Source organism: Mastigoproctus giganteus, chromosome 6, assembly GCF_048544385.1.
Source record: "Mastigoproctus giganteus isolate SK-2022 chromosome 6, ASM4854438v1, whole genome shotgun sequence".
NCBI lineage: Eukaryota > Metazoa > Arthropoda > Arachnida > Uropygi > Thelyphonidae > Mastigoproctus > Mastigoproctus giganteus.
Genome location: NC_143580.1, coordinates 243,050 through 259,103, shown reverse-complemented (window position 1 = coordinate 259,103; position 16,054 = coordinate 243,050). Strand labels below are relative to the sequence as shown.

At 40.3% G+C, this 16,054-nt stretch overlaps 1 protein-coding gene across 1 annotated transcript in view; it reads right to left on the bottom strand.

The window, feature by feature from the left end:
- LOC150083782 (glucose dehydrogenase [FAD, quinone]-like) overlaps positions 1-12,650 on the bottom strand; it is a 302,039-nt gene extending 289,389 nt beyond the window's left edge. Inside the window, exon 1 of the mRNA XM_090374876.1 lies at positions 12,580-12,650. Within this exon, the coding sequence (XP_090231002.1) occupies positions 12,580-12,640 (61 nt within the window). The 5' untranslated portion in view covers positions 12,641-12,650. The remainder of the gene's footprint in view (positions 1-12,579) is intronic.
- Positions 12,651-16,054: the final 3,404 nt, after the last annotated feature.

Genomic DNA, 16,054 nt, shown 5'->3' with positions numbered 1-16,054 from the left:
ACCAAACAGCATTGGAAGGAGCAGCAAAAGAAATCAAAATATCTGAGAGAACAAAAGAATGGTTTAACCCACAACTGAAAGCAAGTTTCCTCAGGAAGCAAAAACTGTATAGAAAATGGCAAAGAACGGGTCATCCTGCCGATCACATTCGTTATAAGAAAGAAAGAGCACATTTCATCAAAGCAAAACGACAGGCACACTGCAGTGTTATTCATAACAAACTAAAACGAGCAAAAAGAATTACTAGCAATAGAAATAACACAGAGAATATGACAGAATGCATTTTCAAGGAATGGGCTAATAACACTTTTAGTAACCTGCATGGACTGAATCAAATTGAGAACACTGATAATGGTAACAAAATTTTGGAATTCCTGAAAGATTTAAACAAGCGAAACTATTCGGCAAGAGAGGAACCAACAAGACCTCCATTGAGTGAAATACTAATCACCAAAGAGAGCGTAATGAAAGCAATCAACGATCTGCCCAATAAGGCCACTGTTGGACCAGACAAATTTCCAATGTTCATCCTTAAGATAAGTAGCCCATTTATAATAGATCTATTACTGCACATCTATCAGAAAATCATCAGGACAGGAGCTTTCCCGCAAGCTTGGAAAAATTACATTGTAACCCCAATACCAAAGATTAAACACCCAAAATTGGCTAAGGATTACAGACCAATTTCTGTTAGTTGCACCCTACAGAAGGTATTCGAAAAAGCGCTTCTTCCCACCATCAATCAACACTGCTTCAGCCATAGACCACCACATTTGCACTCAGTTATTTCGGGTAGATCAACAATAACAAACTTACTGGAAACCCTTTTTCGCGTGCAGAAAGCACTAAATGAGAAAAAGCAAATTGATATTATTTTTTTGGATATCTCCGCAGCCTACGACAACGTCTCAATTCCAGCGCTCATTGCGATTTTAAAGAATTATTTTAATGTAAGAGGAAATCTGTTAACTATAATAAGCAGCCTGCTAGAACATAGGAAACTTATTGTTAAGCACCAAAAGCTACAATCTTGCTTTACCATCTCGCAAGGAGTGCCTCAAGGGGGAGTTCTTTCGGCTACTCTCTTCGCGGCCGTCCTGGAGCCGTTTCTTGCACGGTACTACAATTTTATAACATATGCTGACGATGTAAAATTCTTCATCACTTCCAAAGACCATGAATCAGCAGAAAGTATTTGCCAGATGGCAAATAGCACAATCCGAGAATTTGAGAGCTACCTGGATTGCATCGGGCTCCGTATTAATGCACAGAAGTCTGCCCAAATGACCATAAGTTACAAGCAGAATAAAAATGACATCTCAATCTCTGTGAACGGGTCTAGTGTGGAAAAAGTGCACTCTCACCTGGACCTGGGTCTTAAGTGGGATGACAGACTCACCTTTGCTCAACACTTCGCCCATATGAAGACAAAAATATTCGCCGCTTTATGGGCTACTAGGCAGGAACTGGTAGGAATTAGGGATCCTCAGCTAGCGACCAAGTACATTTTAATGTGTGTCCTGCCAATTGCAATGTATGCCTCGCAAATCTGGTCTTCAGCTCCAGATTCACATTATAAGTCCGTCCTTGGGATCGAGTACTGGTTCTTGCGATGGCTTAACAGAGTTGCTGGCCACCCTTTTACTATCTCAAGGGCCATTCTCTACTCAAACCTTAACATCACACCCTGGATGCAGCGGACAATTAACAGGAACATACACACTCTCGCACAAATGCTCACAGGCAGAGTGGATGCTCCAGTCCTGGATAATATTCTAGTTAAACCGCGTGCCACTGCTAGACGTTGCGGAGAACTAAATAATCCACTGCGTTCAGTCCTGAACAATCTTAGTAGCCTGCAAAGATTCTTCCCATCAAATGCAGCGAGAATATTTAACTCACTACAGATAGATGCCGAAAAACTGTGTGAGGATGCAACATACCGGAAAGAGATCTTCCAGGATTCGTACAGGCTTACTGAAATATGAATCGGCTGCAAAGTACTAAAGAATTGTGAATAAAAGTGAAGCTTTCTGCTTTAAGAACAATAATCTGTTGACTGTAAAAATATACCTTCTGTAACAGTTATGTTAATATGTAAGTTATATGTGCTGTATAATGTATGTACAGAATCATTAATGTGTAAATACTGTATATATTAAACATAAAATGTGTATATAATATTTCGGGACGAGACTACGTGTTCAGTATATGTAACCCACTGCACGTAGTATCTCGTACCCTGATATGTACTTAGCACCCTCCTGGCACTTTGCCGTCCCGGGGTGGTTTCCTTATGGAAATAAACAGATAATAATAATAATAATAATAAAAAGAATCAGTTTGAACAACCTCAGAGGCCTGCTACGCATGTTTAAAGGAAACACGGTAGTTTGATTAAAAATCTTGCCATCGATCTTGATAAATCCTGCCAGAAAAGCACCAGAAGCTAATGGACACACAGAAATATATTATTATGACTCTCAAGAACCCAACCAAAAGAAAAACTACATGCCACGACAAAGAATCCCATCACAGAATAAATATAAAATACAATAAAGTGAAGCCGTTACTGATCTCTACCCTTGTACCTTACACCAAAGACGCCAAGCAGTGAATGCTTAGATAGTCCTGAAAGAAGAGATACTACGGAAAACAAGCAGTGATGAACTTCTGCAACAAAAAGGAATCCTTTATGTTATTGTATTTCGTATTATCAGCACACTTTTGCTAAAATAATATCTTTATTAATTTGGGTCATTTCTATATCCCACAAAATGGGATTTCAAGTATGTAAATAAAAACTCTGTAAATATTGTACCTTTCGGGTTATGCATGCATGTTACTCCATGTAACCCTGGACAAATGTCCTAGCCTTAACCATTGAATTAAATTTATCTTACTCCATGTAAACCTGGACAAATGTCCTAGCTTTAACCATTGAATTAAATTTAACACCCTTAGATTACTGCTGTCCATGGGATAGCTCTTCAGAATATCAATAAGAAGATAATACACTAGTGTGCAAAACTTAAGGACCAGCACTATTTCCAAAGGTTACAACCACAAAATCTTTACTTAAGGTACTCTTTACTGATGAGAGTAGATTCAGTCTCAGCAGCGATTCTCGACGTCAGCTAATCTGGCGAGAGGTTAGCACATGGTATCACCCGGGAAATATCACTGAAAGGGATCGATATGGCGGTCGAGGTGTTCTCGTCTGGGGAGGCGTTACCTTGGATGGACGTACACAACTCTAGATAGTGGAAGGCGGTACTGTAACCGGTGCACGCTACTGTACTGGGGTAATCCTTCCCCACGTGTGTCTGTTCCGAGGTGCCATTGGCCCCGAGTTCGTATTTATGGATCATAACGGCACACCCCATCGCACTGCTGCTACTGATATGCTTTTGGAAAGTGAGGACATTGTTCGTATGGACTGTCCTGCCTGTTCCACCGATCCAAATCCCATCGAACACACCTGGGGAGACGCCTAGAAGCACGTCCACACCCACCAGAAAATGTTCACCAGCTGAAGATGGCGCTGAGAGAGGAAAGGACGATGTTACCGCAAGAACTTATCAACAATATTGTTCTAAGTACGGACAGGCGGTGCAACATCGACATTAGGGGTGGCCAAAACTCTTACTGAGGACCACCTCTTCCCTTTGGTCCATCTTTGACAGTGATGGATCTGTATCATGTCAGCCAGTGCTATGTTGCCATTTTTCAATAAAGTCCTTCTGTACCGTTTTGTTTCCGTTGTTGTGTCGGTGTTGTTTCCTTCATCATTTCTGTACCTCACGAGGTTCCTTTGGTATGCTTTTCCCATATTCAGGCCACTCCTATGAGAAGCAACAAGTGATAATCTGACTGGTCCTTAAATTTTGCACTCCAGTGTAATAATAATAACTGGAGGAAGAGGAATACCAAGGAAAAGAACTACAATCAGAAGCAGCCAAAGTGGAAACAGACAAGATAGCCATGTCCAAAAAAGAAGAAAAGAGGAGGAAGGCCCCATTAGAATTCGCGAGTATAGACCCCACGACCCCACATGATACTGAAGCAGAGATCCAGGAAATTACTGTGGGAAGACACAGACCACCCCTATTGTTGAAAAAAAAAAAAAAAAAAACGGATTGCCTCAACAACAACGAAATAACACTAAACACCATCCACACAGTCATTTATCGTGCCGCTGTAGCATCCACCAGGAAGAACCAATGTTTGTTCATGGTGGTCTGCTGAACTTAATGATTTACGCAAACTGGTTTTTAACACCAGAAAGAGGTACCAGAGGTCAAGAAATTGGACTTCCAGTGAGGTCGAACGGCTTCATCGGCATTATTCGGAACTGATAAATCAATATACTAAGGCTATTGCAGAAAGAAAAAAGGTTGACTTGGTCTGATTTTTACGTGACTCTGGCAACCGTAATCCCTGGGATGTTTGTATAAGATTTCCCGGAGAAAATCTTACATCTTTGAAGTGTTGTAAAAGTACTGTGAAGTGTTGTACACAGGCTTATAGCAGAGCCGTTCAAGCAGATGAAAGCACTGTGACATAATTCCAGTCCCTGACTCAAGGAATGGTCTACGTGATGGCTAAGGACAAAGATAACACAAAGCCAGAGAAGTGCAGAACAATCATCTGTCTCCCAACAATGTACCACATCCTGACCAGCTGCATAACCAATAAGATACCACACAACTTGGAAAGCCAGAACATCATGGCAAGCAGAAGGGTTGCCAGAAGCTTACTCCATAACTGACACTGATGTGTCAGTTATGAAGCAAGCACACAAGAAACACCACATCCTGAACACGGCCTATATCGACTACCACAAGAACGGCTCCATGACCCATAACTGGCTGATAGAAACACTAAAGATCTACAAAATCAACCCGATACTGACACTTCTACACTGGTGTTCAAATAAAGTGCATCACCCAATAAATTGTAATTGTGGTCTGAATAACGTAAGTATATGGCAATATTTCTTAAAAATTGCATCAGATAAGACTGACAAGCGAAAGTGATGACATAAGATTGAATCAGCTGTTACTTTTATATAAGCGCGCTCAGCAAGAGTTACAGTCATTCCTTGCTTGTGTCAGGATGGCGAGTTACGTGCAGTTGACGACACGAACAAAGAGTGCTATTTTGTTGCTTTACGTGAGAAAGGATGTTCTTCTCGTCATATTGCTTAAAGTGTTTTGCAAACAGGCGACAGTGAGTAGATTTCTTTCCAAACTCAAGAATACTGGTTCTGCTGATAGGAAAAAACGAACCGAGTGTCTACGCCAAAACAGGACCGCGTTTTGAAGAGCTTATACCTTAAAAACCGTAAAGCTCCTTCGTCTCAGCTGAAAAGAGAATGAGAAGAACATATAGGAGTGGTAACAAGTGCAGTAACATTCAGAACAGAAGACGCCTCTTCAGAAATGGACTTGTCGTCCTAAGAGAATCCCATCCTCACACAAAAACTTCAAAATTAATTTGGTGTAAGGAGCATATTCAAATGGATCCCCGAGCAGTGGAACTCAGTTATTTTCTCGGACGAGAAGAAATTCAACCTTCATGGCTCTGATGGGAGACAAGCGATTCGCAGTAGACGTGGTGAAGAATACCATCCAGACTGTATGGTGTCTACAGTGAAATTCACTAACAGAACCCCAAATGATATGGGGGTGCATTTCGTATCACCTGCAGTTTATAAAAGGTTCCGTCTGGCTGCCACTGGATACCTGGCTATATGGAAGGCAAATTGCTGCCAAGTATTAGACACCATTTCAACCTGCCAAGTATTAGACACCATTTCAACCTGCCAAGTATTAGACACCATTTAAACCTGGCAAGTAACTGCATCTTTCAGGACGACTATGCTCCTTGTCATCGGGGGGCGAAAAGTGTAAGTAGGCACTTCTGCAGTTACTTTCGCTTCATTTCTGCATTACAGGTTCGACAGTAATGTGTTTCCATTTGTTACAAGCGAAAAAATAGTTGTGAAAACGGTCCATTACAACTGTTAGCTGGCGAGGAAACATCCCGGCTAGACCGGAATCCTAGAGAGAATTGTTGGCATCGTGTGGAATATGCAGCTGCCAGAAAGAAACCAAAGACCTTTCGTGTTTGGAACCACGAATTATCATTTGATTATCTTCAGTAATTGATCTTGTCAATGCCTCGACGGTGTGCTGCTGTCATCACGGCCAGAGGCGGTTCAACTAAATATTAGTTTGCACCTGGTGAACTTTTCATTTTGTTATCCATTTAAAATGATAAACTGAAGCAAATTCTAATAACATCTCAGCCATAATTGTCGTGTTTACCAAAAGCGTTGTATAGAGGTTGCAAATGCTCATTTTGAAATATTTTAAGAGCACCTTTCAAATATTACTTAGCTTTGCTTAACTATTAATAAATATCTTTTGTTTATATTTCTATTTGTGATGCTGGTCATTAATGTAACATACCATCACGAAAAAGGGTTAGAAATGTGAAATTCCTAGGTGATGCACTTTCTTTGAACACCAGTGTAGAAGAAACATTTACAAAGTAGAGGATTATCACCAAAGTAGAGAACATCATGACCAGACCTATCCCAATCATAAGAGGAACCTTCCAGGGAGATGCTCTGGGCTCAATTCTGTTCTGTCAAGCACTCAACACACAGCACTCTCCACCCTGCTCAATAACAGAAAGTCCGGACATACTCTGAAAGAAAGGAGGAAGAGAAACCTGTACACCCTCTCTCGTCTGATGTACACCGATCACATCAAATTCTATGCCGCAATCGTAACGATAACTTAATCGTAACAATCCTAACAGCTACTCCAGTTCAACACTGACATCAGTATGCAATTAGGCTTAGACAATTGCAGAACAGATGGATTACATCAAGGACAACTAGTCTACCTACTATCAGCTGGACTATCGGGAAGAGATGGAACCCATGAGAGAGAGAGAGAGAGAGAGAGAGAGAGAGAGAGAGAGAGAGAGAGAGAGAGAGAGAGAGAGATACCTACATAAATCTGTGGATAATGCAGGCCCACAAATCAGAACTCAAGGTGATCAAGGTTCTCCTGTCAGAGAACATCATTTACAGCATTGGCTAAAATTAGATGAAAGTTAAAAATATACATGCTAAAATCAATGCTTATTGTCAGGAACAATACCAGTACTAACGTATTGTTTAGGATCATAGATTGGACTAACACCGAGCCTGAGGAGATTATGAGCTCAACCAGGAAAATACGACCAAAAGCCGCCAAAACCAGCCATCAAGATATTAATTATACCCTTGAAACGAAAGTGGGAATTGATTGTCCTAACTAAACAGAAGAAGTCGATTAAGAATCTGCATGATTACTTCCAGGAAAACACAGAACCAATCGACTAACCGATAAGAAAAGACGCAAAACATTCAACCTTAACAGGAATATGGGCGAAGAAGTGTCCATTGTAGTGTCTGCCATGTCTTCATGGCAGATACTACAATGGACATTTCATCAAAGTACATAGATAAGATGGCTTCCAACGCATGGCTCACGAGTCATATGGTCATTTGTATATTTGTTGGGCAGCAAGAATTTGTTTTAACTCCACTACATGTCACAGTGGCCCTCAGATTGGAGAAAATAAGTTTTCAACCCGTTAACAAAAAAAAAGGGGATCTGAAAATGTGCTCAAATTACAGGACTATTAGCCTAATTTCTCAAAATAGCAAGATTCTTGTTAAAAATTATATTGAACAGAATCTCAAGAAAACGTGAAGAAGAGCAAGCAGGTTTCAGAAGGGGCAGAGGTACCAGAGATCAGATCTTAAGGCTACGACTGTTATTGAAAAATGCAAAGAATTCAAGGTTCCAGTCGTTTTGTGTTTTATAGATTATGCAAAAGCATTTGATTGTGTTCAACATAAAAAACTATGGGAAACGATGACTATTATGGGTTTCCCAATGCACATAATTCAGCTGATTAAGCTGCTGTGCCAGGAGCCGGAAGGAACTGTGAGAACGAACGTGGGAAACACGGACTTTTTCACAATAGGTAACGGTGTCAGGCAGGGCTGTATTTTGTCACCTCACCTTTTTAATCTTTATGCCGAAGATATCATGCGTGAAGCTTTGGAAGATTTAGAGAGTGGCATCAAACTTGGAGGACTGAAGATAAACAACCTTCGTTATGTAGATGATACTGCGCTAATTTATAATTCTAAGGCCATCTTAAAGAAACTCTGAGGTGAGTATGTGAAGCAAGTAACAAAAAAGGATTGTTTCTGAATGTGTGTAAAACTAAAAGTGTGGTGATTGGTGACAATCTCGATTCCAGTAAAGTGAAGGTTAATGGGCCAGATATAATAATAATAATAATAATAATAATAATATCGAAGAAGTTGGTGAATTTGATTACTTAGGGTCAAGAATAAATAAAAATAGTGACTGCTGAAACAATGTAAAGAGACGACAGGCAATTGATAAAACGTTGGTCGCTCATCTGATAAAATTATGGAGAGAGATCAAAATCTTCCCCTGAAGATTAAACTGAGAATCATTGATTCCTTAATTTTTCCAGTTGCCACTTATGGATGTGAAGGATGGAATCTGAAAAGAGTTGACAGGAAGAAAATTGCGGCATTTGAAATGTAGTGTTACAGGTGAATACTGCGTATTCATCTGTAACACTACAGGTGAATACTGCGTATCTCTTACTCGGATTGAAGAAGAAATGAGTGGGTATTGAATAAAATTGGCAGACCTAAAATTCTTCTTCGTAGCATCAACAAAAGAAAATTCAAGTTTTTTGGTCATATAGTAAGAAGGGAAAACTTTCTGTTGAAGAATATAATGGAAGGATAAATCTAGGGAAAGAGGTGCAGAGGAAGACCTGCAACTAGGTGGAAGGATGGGATCAGTGAACGTCTGGGCACGACACTTTGCGATGCTGATCGTATAGCACACGATCGATGCAGTTGGAGGAATTTGTTGGTGGCTACAACGGCTTCTCAGAGAAAAAGAAGATATGTCACTGTGAAGAAACAGTTTTTTGTGAAAAAGACTAGATACATATAAAGTGCGTTGTTTGTGTTTATTATTATTATTATTATTATTATTATTATTATTATTATTATTTTATTTTATTTATGTATTTATTTTTTTTTTTGTTCTGGCCTATTGGCTACCCAAAAGTAGCAATCATCTGGAAGGCTACTTCTGAGTATTTGACCAGGGGAAGTGACCACGGAAGGTGGGCCAGGACTGCTAGATATACTACTTTCGGTCTACAGAGAGTCCTACTCACAAGAGGTAGTGCAAAACCAGTGGGTGCAAGGCAATTACATACGGCCGAAGCCGGGGCAATATAGAGGATAAAATATAACATACATACTTTAAAGACCAGAATTTATGGATGGAGACTTATCCTGGTGTTTAACCAAACAACCAACTTAACTAGCTTGTAAGGTATCCTATCCATCAAGTTCAGATCTTATGGACAGAGACTTGGTTCAATTATTTCCTTATATCTATATAATCACGTTACATTTTCACGAGCCAATGAGCAATCTTGAAGTACAGAACATATGAAGACTTTATTTTTATTTATTTATTTATTTATTTATTATTATTTTTTTTTTTTTGGTAGTTGTTGGCGCACCGGCTTCTGTGGCCATAATGCACCTCCCAAGGTTTTTGCAGTACTTTGATCCAAGCCTAAGGCGGGATTCGAACCCGCGACCTTTGGGTTGCCAGGCAGGCACTTTACCCATCCGGCTAGCCAGGTCGGCATGAAGACTTAAAACATAAAGTAAAACATGGATGGAGATGTATCACAATATTCACATATTTACACAACAATCTCACACTCCAGAAGATATTCGTTCAGATTCAGATCTGTTGTGTTTTAATGTTATTTACATATTTATAGCTATCATCGAAAGCAACAAGGTGTCCTGAGAGTCTGCAGATGAGTTGTTTCGGATGCAGAACAATTAATTTCAAATACAGATTTCTTCTTATACATGGTCATCGAAAAAGGTGTCGGTGATTTCCCTTTTAATTATCTTCGGAAATATTGATCAATTGCTATGATCGTAGCAGCAAACAGTGTGGTAACTCACTGTTTTATTTGACACCTCAACAATGACCTTGGCTGCGCCGTAAGTGCGCGCAGAATGACTCCTACACGCACCGCCTCAGTCAGTGTCAGTAAGATGGCCACCGTGCAACAGAAAGGGCAGTGTGTTTTGTTGTACGCCGAATTTAAATCTGTCATAACAGTGCAACGTCAATACCGACGTACCCCGGTATTGAGTAGGTATTACTAGCTTGGTTGCTTGTAATACCTATAATGGTAGTAAAAAGTCTGTTTTTCTACTCCAAGAAAGGCAATTTAGAGATCAAGGGAAACTGCTCCATTTGTTGAAACACTTTATGAAAACTGTGAGAAGCACACTACCTTGCAGTGAAAGCAACTTGGTTTGTAATCTGACAACGGTAACTGTGAAACGAACGTCATTTTATATTCCAAGGCGCTGTTTCCCTATTGTATATCATTTGCACGTATAGTACCACACACACACACACACTACATGCATGTGTCACGTTAGGGAAACAGCGCCTTGTAATATAAAATGACCTTCCTTTTCTTTAACCGCCATTTAGACCGAAAACATTAATATTGTTGACCAAAAGCTCTTGAGTTTACATACCAGAGTGGTGACATGGAAACTTGAGTCTGTTATTTATGATAATTTAGGTATTTAGTGCTACGAAGGTATGGCATGGTAGGATATGGTATGGTATGGTATGGTATGGTAGGGAGATAATGGCATGGTTAGAACGTCAGGGTGATAGTGAACATCTTCGTTTATTGCATCTGATTACTAAAGGTCGCCGTAACCTAGTGGTCAGGCGCGCGGTGCATAAGCCTCGAGTGACCGGGGTTCAAGCCCGTAACAGCTGAATGTGGTGCTGTTTCTTGTATTCTGTCTATCTTGTGAACTCCTATGACCTTTGGTCGTCCCGGAGTATAAACAGAAAATTTATTTATTTTTCTATTATGGTACCGAAGAAACGCTGTCATCAAGTTTCCGCTAATTAAATTAATAATAACTAACTAAAGTAATTTTATTATTTTTATTACGTTCAGAACGGTTGCGAAACATGTAAGATCACAACAGCTTTGTATTAGTAGAATGGAAACGGAGCGATATAACCTTTACGAAACCCTTATCTAGCTCCATCTGCACGTGTGTTCCACAACCATGCGAGATCGCTCGGGCTTGGCAAGAATTCGAGGAGACTATTCCGTGTGATTTTATTATTTTAATTTGATATATTATTATTATTTAATTAATTATTTTATATTAATAAATTTTAAGAAAATATAATCTACCGTACGTTATTTATCCCGCGTTGTATTTCTGGCGAGATGATATCTCAGCTGACTAAATTGCAGTTAACTGAGATATCATCTGAGACATCAACTGTCCAAACCTGGCTGAGTGCCGTGAAGGGTATTGTAAAGTCAGCGTGTAATTTTGCACATTACAATAAATGAAAATTTAACATCCACTAAATTTAATTAATTGCGCTTCATAACTCCAATCGGCTTCTCTACTTCAATTGTCTTAACCCCACCGAGCATCGCGGTTTTATTTTTATTTTTTAGGTCCTAGCCACCGAAATCTCGGGACTTGCCAGAGTAAAATAAAATAACTGGCGCACCTGGTCTGCCACCACGGGGCCGAGTGTGGGCATCGTTGCCTCGGCAGGGGCCCAGCGGCTAACTCCTGGCCATGTCGCCGTGATGAGAATTATCGCTCCAAGTACCCTACTTAGCGGCAATAAAAGAAGTTTATTCAATGGCCGGATGAACGAGAACGCTACATATTTGCAAAATTAACGCTTTTGAATCTGTGGCCTTCTCAGAGAACTGCTACAAAACTGGTCCACCCACAATGAAAGCACCCCGGAGATGGGGGGAACCTCTGGTGCCTCCACACATTAATACACTTTACAATAAAGATCGCACACACGTATATATTTTAATACTTTATGTCCGTGTACTCGCAAAACATTAGTAAATATTTACCAAGTAGTGTACTCGTGTTTAAAAAAAAAAATGTGGCAAAGATGGTAACGTTTTTCGGCTATAACGCGAGTATCATTAAAGTCGCCTCTGAACCCGCGTTATATCGAGGTTGCGCCGCAATAATTATTATTAAACACCTTTAGGATGGTCAAAGTGTACCTGGACCAATTAGTAACCGGGCACAGTAGCGTTTTCAGGTATCATCGTAAGGAGGGAAGGCATGACGACCAGGTCCAGGTACCATCGTAACCGGGGCCATGGCGACCAGGATCGAGATTTTTTGTTTTTTTTTTAGCGGGCCTCCCGCGTTCTTTTTCTTTAATTTCAAATTTTTTGTTAAGGGAGTGCGTTCGAAGGAAAGGAGGATTCGTGGCTCGCTAGATATACTGCAGCCTCAACACAAGCAACTTGATTATTTTTATTCTTAATATTTATTCGCATCGTTTTGACTTACTTTATTTGAGCACAGCGAAGGGTACTTACCGATAATGTAGTCGTACTCGCTTCCTATCCTGTCGGTGGAAATGGGGATCGTATATTCCATGGCAGTGAGGTACAGAAGGGTCCCCAAAGGCACCAAAGCTGGCCACAGAGGCACAAAATCTGGCATAGTACAACCCTACGTCCTATCTGAATCCTCGAGGCTGAATCACGATTCACGAACTCTCGATGCACTCATGATACGACCGAGCAGTGGCCGCCCGAAGAAAGCCGCGCAGCCTAATGCCGTTGTGAGCCCTCTGCTGCGCTGCTCGTGGCCTTCTTCTCCTCGTCTAGTACAGCTGCGACACCTACCTTGAACTTGACCGAGCGTACACTGACTACGCAGGTCTCCGCCAACTTCTGCCAGCCCCGCGGGCTACGAATGCGCGGAGCGAAAATCCATTCGCCGAAGGCAGGACAGCGTTTCCGCTTTGGAGGACTCGTGCGCGTTGCGCGAATTACTAAAATCTACCGTTCGTTGTCGCGAACACTCGTCTGCAACTGCACTCGCGAAGATGGCATAAAAAGAACGAACTCTTCCGCAGTACGACAAAAGCCGGCTTAAAACTTCGCGGCACTTTTGTCGGTGTAGTGCAGAACTGAAGTCGATCGAACCAGCGCGCTAGAACGTCCTCTACACGAGTGGGAGGTGTTGCGTGAAGTATCATGCCGCGTGCTTTCGAGAACGCTCCTCAGGAAGCAGTTTTATATGGGTCAATATGAACGGCCCGAAGAATCCCCATTGCCAGTTTAGATACGCATCTCAGCCTAAACGTCATCAACGAGAATGCAGTCGCAGGTTTTGAAGCGAAGTGCATTTATTTATAAAGTATTCGTTGCACACAGAGACACTATAATAGGTGAAAATGAATACAATAAAACAACAAAATTGCTTATATTATATGTGTAGACACGTACAGTATCTTATGTAGGACGGCACCTGAACGAAAGTTCAACTCCGTCTTTGTACACTGTGATGATTACAGAAAGCACTGTAACAGGCCAGAAATGTGTGTGACGTTATGTTCGTGCAGTGTGTGTGTGTTGTTTAGTTGTTTCTGGCCGTTTTGTCACCAGGCAGACGATCACCTGGAAAACCTGCCCAGTGTCCATCTGCACCTCGAGGAGTTAGGCCACAACTGCGCAGGAACCATGGCCAACCTCAACAGTCACGCACTGAATGTCCAAAGCGGGTTTGGAGCCATTCAAAAGAACCCCGTTCCAGCAAGCAGGCAATAGCGCGCACACACACACACACACACACACACACACACACACACACACACACACACACACACACACACACACACACACACACACACACACACACACACAGTCATTCCCAGGAGACAGGACAGCAGAAGAAATAAGGATCAGAATAGCATAAAGTATAAAAAAAATAATAATAAAAAAAAAATAAGAAGAAAAAAAATAAAAGAAAAAAATATATATATTAAAAAATATATATAAAATAAAATAAAAATAAAATAAAATCTTTATCCATTTCTTGCCCACGTCTTTATGCAGTGCTGCCCAAAGTGTTCCATAAAGAAAAAATGTGTACTGTCAAACAGAATCAGTAATGTCATTCTATCATGATTAGCAGGAACAAGTTCTACATATAATTCTGAATTCTGTTAAACTGGAGTGGTGTCAGAAGTCCCTGGTCGATGACGGTATCACTGAGCAGAGGAAGGATTTAGTTGCAGAGAGTCTTGAGAAAGGATGAGTCAGAGAAGTGCAGCATCTGTTAAAATCTTTGCGTGTTCTTGAAAGCCGCAACAATTTTGTATGTGACGTCATCAGGAAGACGAGGCAGCGCACAGTTGTATTATGCTTATATTATATGGTAAGTACAGGGTTACTAATAACAGCTGCTATAAATACATCGACCGTATACATCATTGGTGGTCAACCTTTTACATACCACGTTCCAATTTTTTCACATACGAGTTCAGATGCGCCATACAACTCAAGCACCTTTTCTACCTTCTTACGTTCATGGTTGGGGTTGGAAAATAGGGATAGGGGTAGGATCTGCTTCGCTTAGGGGAGGAAAAAGAATAACTCAAACACGCAACTAAATTAAATAATGTACCCCAGTTCAAAAGACATGTTTATCGAAGCACCAATCAACAATAGTGAGAGATGATCTCTTGGACGAGAGGGCGACCGCTGTCGTGGAACCCACCGATGGTGCTACAGCTGCCGGAGAGTCTCGTTTGGTGAAGATAGCTCTGTACCACAGTTGTTGGATGTGATGACAGAGAGAGCTCTGAGCGAGAATGAGCACCGAGAGCGAGATCAGGTTGGAACTTGGAGTCGTCTGTTCTCGCTGCTCGCTAGAAGGAGTCCAGGCATATCCTTAATAACCTTTTTAATAAAAGTACGTTTATGAACATAATTAACATTTTTAAATGATTTAATTATTGTATGTAAAGCAATTTCTATTACAGCACATAAACATTACTTACCATTAATGAGACTTTTGAGTCTGGTTGGATTTCGCCAGTCTTTCAATGTTTGGTGTTAAATTTGTTACTGAGAGCAATTTGAGGAAAATTCTTCAAATTTGAATCAGTCATTCGCGACCTCGTTTTGGATTTGATCAATTTCGTGGATGAAAATGCTTGTTCACATCTGTATGTCGTTTCGGAACGACATACAGATGTGAACAAGCATTTTTTGCAAAAAATATATAATTTTTTGCAAATTTTCTTAGTTCTGGGAAATGTTCACAAGGTAATGAACGCCAGAAATTAATCGTGTCAGAAGCATTTTGATCTGAAAAAGCTCATCAAATTTCATTTTTAATAATGAATTTGTTTTTAAATCAATAATTTCCATTTGTATATTACTAGGCATCTCAATTATGTTTTGTTCAATAAGTAAAAATGGGTTTATAAGTGCGAGCGTGTAGTTTTCTTCTTTAGCCAAATCATGAAAACGACTTTCAAATGACACTCGCAATAACTTGATTTTTTTTCAAGATATTTGCATCATCCACAGCACATTCATTCTGCTCTTTCAAGTGTGGAAATTAACTTAAATCCTAATTTTCTAACTGAGAGATGAACAGTTTTAATTTCATTTTAAATGAATCGATGCCATTTACTAAGCTAGGAAATAATTTATTCGTGCCTTGTAGTTTCGAATTTAGATCATTGAGATGACTAGTAACATCAACTAAAAATGCCAAATCAAATAGCGAGTTGTTATCTAATAATAAGGTTCTTTCATCGGGTAGTTCATTTTCCTGTTCTAAAAAATTATAAACACCATTTTTCAATTTCCAAAATCTACTCAGAACCTGTCCTCCAGAAAACCAGCGCACCTCACAACGAAGGACAAATTCACCATATTCCAAATCTCACAACTGACAATATTCTCTGAATTCTCGTCTGTTTAATGCTCTCGCTCTAAATGGATTCACAAATTTCACAACCGGTAACACAACACGCTGCATATTTGAAGT